Source organism: Rhea americana, unplaced genomic scaffold (assembly GCF_003343005.1).
Source record: "Rhea americana isolate MKP2758 unplaced genomic scaffold, rheAme1 scaffold_154, whole genome shotgun sequence".
Taxonomy (NCBI): Eukaryota; Metazoa; Chordata; class Aves; order Rheiformes; family Rheidae; genus Rhea; species Rhea americana.
The window spans coordinates 1,442,833-1,450,326 of NW_028185639.1; the positions used below are offsets into that span (position 1 = coordinate 1,442,833).

At 39.7% G+C, this 7,494-nt stretch overlaps 1 protein-coding gene across 1 annotated transcript in view; it reads left to right on the forward strand.

Annotated features, from left to right (window-relative positions):
- Nucleotides 1–6,384: 6,384 nt before the first annotated feature.
- Nucleotides 6,385–7,494, forward strand: part of PPP2R2D (protein phosphatase 2 regulatory subunit Bdelta) — a 31,816-nt gene continuing 30,706 nt past the window's right edge. The window contains exons 1-2 of the mRNA XM_085299797.1: nt 6,385–6,424; nt 6,620–6,823. Of these exons, the coding sequence (XP_085155923.1) occupies nt 6,385–6,424; nt 6,620–6,823 (244 nt within the window). The remainder of the gene's footprint in view (nt 6,425–6,619; nt 6,824–7,494) is intronic.

The following is a 7,494-nucleotide window of genomic DNA, read 5'->3' on the forward strand; positions in this document are numbered from 1 at the left end:
TTAAAGTTATTTATTTTGAGTCAAATCAGCCAAACGAATGAAAAACAAAATGAAATATATATATATATATACATATATATATATATATACATACACATATATATATATATGGAACTATTGTAAATGTCCAAAGATCCACAGCTGAGGAAGTAACCTAGCTTCAAACAGACTTGAAAGCAGGAGGAAAGATTTAGATTTGGAGAAAGGAAGCTGGAAAAAAATTTACTTCTAGGACAGTGTTCTCTGAAGGGCCACTAAGCAGCCCATACAGGAGTGAAAAGCTGGGAGGGGAACACAGCTTTCTAATACCTTAATACCTAATACATTAATTTTTAATTCTAAGACCAATTCAGATAGTATGTTCTGTGAAGATATAATCTGTTTCTGCATTTCAGTTTCCTTCAGTCAAAGTAGAAAAGTGTCAGCAAAAYCTAAATGATGGTGCATGTTTTCATACGTATGTGCTTCCTCCCTTCAGCTAAACCTTTGAAGTCCTTAAAAGACTTTTCCTAAACATTCCCTCTCTATACAGATTTCCTTCTACAGGAGTGAAAGGCTGGGGGGAGAGGGGGGAAGTAACACAGCATTTTAATGCCTGCTGACAGTGGTAGGAATTCTGATTTATCAGGAATTGGGACACTTTTCAAATAAAGAGTGTGCACAGACAGGAAGGACTTAAGCTAAGTCACAGGAGATTCAACTTGATGGCACTTAAAAATCAAAAAGGTCACWAATGACGTTTATGTTGAACAATGAAAGAAAGCCAGCAGGTGTGGAAGAACACACAACTTAGTACATCATTTCTGTGAGGGATGATGGATTGGAAAATCTGTATCCTCAAATGAAGGATAGTTCAGAGGATAAAAACAGTCAGATAGGAAATGGAAAACAAACCCACTGAAACAGGTTACCAAGGAAAGAGACAACAGTTGTACCTGTGGAAAATGGACTGTTTAGCTTTCAAAGAATTCAACCATAGAGGCATAAAYGGAAACTTTGTGGAATGAAGACAAACAGTGGAACGCTTCAATGCCAGAATGAAAAACATGCAGGAAAAGGAGAATAGGCCATACTGTTTGTAAAGCAGTGCTAAAGTGAACACAGAATTAAATTAAACTAACAAGCCAACTATCACAAAGAGCACATGTGGAAACTGCAAGCCAAAATATGAAGACTACAGCATCAATCAAAATTACTGCCTGCCTGCCAGGACAGCAATGCTGACTGCAACATTCTAAAGCATATCAGAGAGCAGAAAAGGGCAGGAAATGGAAAAGTAAGGAGAATCACAATTTTCCAATTTTCCGAGTGGAGATAAGGGCCATATCAGGAGGTAATCCCCAAAACTAATCTCAGGTGCCACTACTACTTTATGGAACAACCGCTTAGCCCACAAAACAAGATGGGATCCCAGGCTTGGTCTGCAGTAGCATGTAAGATCTCACTCCAAATCTTATAGTTGAAAAGTCACATGTAATAGAGCAACTCTAATACTGTTTGGTCTCCCTGTAAGACTAACAAAGACTTAAAGTCCATTAAAATTTATGATCAACTTTCTAAAGACAGACTAAAAAAATTAGAAGTAGACTGTGAGGTAATTAAGATAATTAAATATTTTAGGTGGGAAGGAGGCTACAATGTTCACAGCCAATGCATACTACCTCTTAAAAAGGCTTGGAAAAAGGCAGGAGAAAGCCAGCACAGCTGAACAGCATGCTAATAAGGGAGATCTTTAGACAGAAGAAGGTATCCTCTAAAAAGCTCAACTAATGATCAAATAAGAATGGATCAGACTCTAGGCCACTACATGTGAAATGCAATAAAGTAGAAAAAAAAAAAAAAAAAAAAAAAAAAAAAAAAAAAAAAAAAAAAAAAAAAAAAAAAAAAAAAAAAAAAAAAAAAGACGAAGCAGAAGGAATCCAATTATAACTCATAATAATACAATAAGCCCTGATAATCTTTCTTCAAACAGTAATAACCTGTTAAACATGATTATGCTTATAGTTCCAGTTATACAGATAATCAGCAATTACTAAGAAAACTGCTAGGAACAGTTTATATTTACTACAGGCAGTAGCAAATCAATGCAGAAATGGAAAATGACACCTCTATTACGCAAGACTTTTCAAATCCTCACCAATGTAATTTACTAGCAAACTCTTAGGGCTCCTCAACTAGGCACAAAGCAACCACTCCCAAGATCTTCTTCAAGTAGCAGTTTCTGACATTACTAAGCCAATAGTATTATATTCAAGCGTTCACWGAGTGCTGAGAAGCAGCCTAAAGTTTCTGTTTAGGCAAAGTTTTTTCCCCATAATGCCCGAAAGCAATTACTGGATCACAGCATGAAAAATACAATAGTGCAGGCATTTTCTTCAGTCAGGAGGTGATTCAACTAGCAAAGACTTYCTTTTCTATTTTAGAGAAAAAATACTGCTTCTAATTGTCTAAAACTAAAGCTTTCAAGGTTTCTTCATGACTGACAGCTGCAGCAAAGATATCTGCAGTTCTAGTTYCTTTTCTCAGTCTTTCATTTATAACAGCTACATAAAAGGTGTGAAGTTCATCGGAGGTCTGCAATACTGGAAGGTAAGCAAGACAAGAAGCTGTGACTAGATGGGGCATGTTCTGCACTTGCAGCAGTAAACAGTAAGCAAAGCATATGTCACCATCCCTTCCCTTCCCTCATACAAAAGCTATCCACAACATATAAATGTGCTGCAGCAGCCAAACTAGCACTGAGAAAATACGTTGTGCTGCTCCTTCCTGGAAGAGCTCCCTGTGCCAATGAGGCGAATCAGCTGAGGGCCAGGCTAGCAGGCACGTCTGCAACTCAGCATGGGAATGTCTGCACAAACATGGGACACAAAGCCTGGCGGCAGCCAGGGAYAGTAACGGTGCTGGCTAGAGTACAGGTGTTTGGGGAGAGCAGGAAGTCAAGATAAAAGTTGAACTACAAGTTTTAGGACATCAGAATGGATAAGGAGAAAGGGATTTTAGTGATGCTTAGACTAAAGGACTCTTTGGTAAAGACAAATAGTCTAAATTATAACATTTTGGAGATACCAGGGTTTGTATAGCTCATTGCTCTGGGACAGCTCTAASAGTAGACATTCATGTTCAGAGCGTATGGAGAGAAAGAGGACAAGGGCAGACAATTCCTGTAATTAAAGAAAGTTCAATCTAAAGTGCTACTAGCCTGAAGTATGGAATACTTTTATGTGCCATTCTGATAAACACATTGTAAAAAATACAGGTAATAGGGCTAAATACAAGGCTAATAAAGCTAACTCACTAGCTGACCAACTTCTTTCTTTGAAACTTGGAAAACAGACAAAAATTCTATAGGAAAATCTCTGGCTTTTTTAACCTAAGAATAATCAAGATTTTTTTATTAGAATGATAATATGTATCTAWTACTGAAATCTGGTATTTTATGACACCCAACTGTATTTCACTTCTATGATGAATGCTATTTCTATGGCTTGCACTGTAGGTTTTGAAAATATAAACAAACTTTCAGCATGCTTTATTTTCATGGTGATAGTTAGGAAAGAGCAGTATTAAACCACCACTAGAGTTCAGGGCTTTGTTTAATCATAAACAGATAATGGGAAATAAGATGAGAAGAACAACTGCTGATGAGCTGGCAACAACATTTCACACAGCATACGTCAGGGAGCATGAAGCAACTGGCTAGGCAAGATACTATTTTGAGAAAACATTTGGAAACATCTCTGTCAGTAGGTTTTCCTGCTAAGTGTGGCAAAAGCAGTGTGTCACTTTCTCCTAAGTGCAACGCTTAAATACATTACACTGAACCATTAATCTAAAAATGGCTAATGCAAACACAGTGTGCTTTAATTCTGGGAATTATACAAAAATATTACACCCTTCTCTCACCCTAGCAGTTGTATAATAACCACTCCCACTGGGTTCCTGTGCGTAGTCCAGTTCCAATACATAGATAACTCAGCCCTGAAAAAAATTCTCAGCAATTTAATTCAAGGGATGAATAYCAGAGTTTTGTAATTCTGGAAAGCATTCCATAGCCTGTAGTAGGCAGCCCTCAACCTTTTACCAAAAAAGCCAGCAGAGTAACATTTAAGAAAATCTCCCAAAAATGTCAGACAATTTTAAACATCTTCATAGACTGCAAACCAACCAATAGATTGTAAGTTGCTGAATTTTTTTTGAGTTCCAAACTTTAGAAAGCTTRCAAAAACTAACTAGTTCCTTGATTTTATGGAACCTGTTCTTTGAATACAATTAAACAAAACAGGTGTAGTCTGCAAATACATTTAACTTTTTAAAAATATATTCTTAAATTCCTGTGAAGTCCTTTAAAAAAAAATCCTGTTCATAAAACCTACAGATTAGAAAATGAACAAATGTATGCATCCATTTCAGGATGCTAACTTAATTATCAGCTATTTTGATTTCAATCTTCTGATTAGCAGGATACCCTACAAACAAATTTACCTATGTCAACATTTAAATTATCTCTCAAATTATGCATACTGATTAATTTACATGAGTTTATGGGCTTTATGGCATCTAGTTCACTCCAAACATACATCAGCATACAAAAACCCAAACACAGAGACATACAAAAATACTAAGGTAATTAATACAATATGTATCACAGAATCACAGAATGGTTGAGGTTGGAAGGGWCCTCTGGAGATCATCCAGCTCACACTCCTGCTTAAAGCAGGGGGGTCACTTTCAAAGTTAGATCTGGCTGCCCAGGGCCTTGTCCAATCAAGTCGGTAGTTTTTCCAAGGATGGGAATTTCACCACCTCTCTGGCTCCTGCTTCCAGTGTTAGACCACCTTCCTGAGAAATTTTTCCTTACATCTAATCTGAATTTCCCTTCATGCAACTTGGATCAATTGACCTTTGTCCTTGGCCTCTGCAAAAGTGTCTGTCCTCTGTCTTCTCTACAACCACTCATTAGAATCATACAATCATAGAATCAGTAAGGTTGGAAGGGACCTCTGGAGATCATCTAGTCCAACCTCCCTGCTCAGCAGGGTCACCTAGAGCATGTTAGCCAGGGCTGCATCCAGATGGGCTAGTTGTAGACATCCAAAGCATAGACACCAAGAGATAGCCAAACTTTTTTTTTTTTTTTTTTTTTTTAAACAATTTTGGCATTAAACATACAGCTCACCATAATGGCAATATGACACATACAATATGCTATAAACTATCCCTGTAAAAATACTGAGTTTTCACTGATTTTTGAATTAGCTTTTAAATTGCTCAACAGTGCTTAAAAGCTCATGTCATGCACCTGAATTATGACAAGCAGCCATCATAAAGTTTTAAGGAGATTCAAGCCAATAAAATTTTTCCTCTCAGTTCAATAATGGAATGAAGCAAGTGTTAAACTTCAAGATGAAATAAGATTTCAAAGCACAAGGTCTAGTCTGTGATTGAGCTGTATTTATTCAGGTCACAACGTACACAAATTTTAACTTTTATTGAAATATGTTTTTCTTACTAAAACAAATAAAAGCCTCAAGACTGAATTCCTTAAAAAATAAAATGAATACTGTTTGGATTTACATTAATGATACRCCATGTTTCATTATCAAAAGAATTTTGATATAATATTGTGCCTATCATAGTCCACATTTTTTAACGCAAATAATTTTAATCTGTAAAATTATGACATGGATTAGCATTAATTTCATACATGAAAATATCTGGATCATTATGGGCTGAATGTGCAAGCCAATCAGAAAATAGAGTCAACTTTCAACAGAGAAAAAATAGTTTTCACAAGAACAGAGCTTGTTCGAGAAGTTCCCTCTAGCCCAGAGACTTGATAGCAAATAAAAAGCAACTAATTGCCACTTGCCRTAAAAGATCAGTTTCCTACACACACAAAGAAGAAACTCTCTGAACTGTCTTACTGCAAACCAGTTTATCATCCCCCAAACTAGTTAAGGCTTTAAAATCTACATCACCTTCTGAGGGCCTTACAGGTGCAAAACTTGCCAGTGCAGGAGCTGAAGACGACCTTACCCCTCTTTGCGAGGAGAACCGCGCTCGCCAGCGCACAGGCCAGCCCCCGGCTCTGGGCGGCAGTCACTCCCGCTCCCCTGGCCCGCAAGCATGATTTGGACGTTTTTTACCGCAGATTTTAACCTCATGTTACTCTGGATTCGGCATTCCCTGAAAGAGGAACCCAAAGAAGGGATATCGAGGTGTTTTGAAAGTAAAAGTTCTCATGTTTAAGGCTTCAGAAAAAGGAGCGTGAGGGAGAAGAAAATATATAAAAGGTATAGCAACAGAATTATTTTCTAAGCTTTCCAGTTTTAAGTATTTYGAGCGGTGGTGGCTGCATCGTTAATTCCATTTGCAGTATGCCAAATGGCACTTATAAAACCCATTACTGCTACTAGACCTACCAGTGCGGGTCAAGGGGACAGGTCTGTGCTGCGGCCAGCGGCAGCCACCTCCCTAACACAGAAATGCACTTTCTAACGGTACCTTTATAACCCCAAACCCCTGCCAAACCCCTGCGGGGGGGGGGGGGGAAGGGGTCCCAAATATTATGATCGGAGGATCCAGTTTCTGAGGGAAGATGATCCCGTTTCCGCGGGAGAGCGGTCATTTGAGCTGCCCGAGCCCCCCGCGGCGGCGGCGGCGGGCCGCGCCCGCGGGGTTGGGCCGCGCCGGGCTGCCCTCAGCGGGCTCGCTCCCCTCACCGGGTCTCTTCCCTCCGCAGGGGTGGCAGGCGGCGGCGGGAACGACTTCCAGTGGTGCTTCTCCCAGGTGAAGGGGGCTATCGACGAGGACGTGGCGGAAGGTAAGGGCAGCGCCGGGCCGCCGAGCCGCTGCCCCTCTCGCCGGGCGGCCCGGCAGCTCCCGCCCCCCAGCCACTGGGGAGAGGCAGTAACGGCCGTGTCGGAACGCGGCGGGGGGCCCCAAATCCGCCAAACACACACGGATGGTGCCTGTCAGGCTTGTGGAGCTTCGCTCTGAAACGGAGACTGCGTGGCTCCGTTGTGGGGGCTGAATTTAAAAGTAGGATATAAAGRTTCCTGCAGCTGTGAATGGGTTGTGCTCCTGCTCGTTTGGAAGCCACAAATAGGATATTTCAGTAGGAAAAACAGGCACACCTTAGCACTTCCCTGAAGTGCACTGAGCACAGCGTGTTTTGGCATGAGTAGAAAACAAGAAGTGCTTTACTTGGAAGAAGTATTTCTGTAGTATGTAGAACTGACATGTGAAGCTCTGCTGGAGTTTGATGAGAAAGTTCTCCTTTTTTTTTTCAAGTCTTCCATGTTCAGACTGTTCAAGCTGGAAATACTGTGTAGAAATGTCTGAAGTGTGCATGTGAAACAGAATTCTGTGCTATTTATTTAGATATTTACTGTATTAACTGAAATAACCATTCTTATCATGTTAAGTGAAATTACTTGTAGTCTCTGTGTGTGTGGTTGTCTTGGCTTGTGTTTTTTTTTTTTTTTTTTTTTT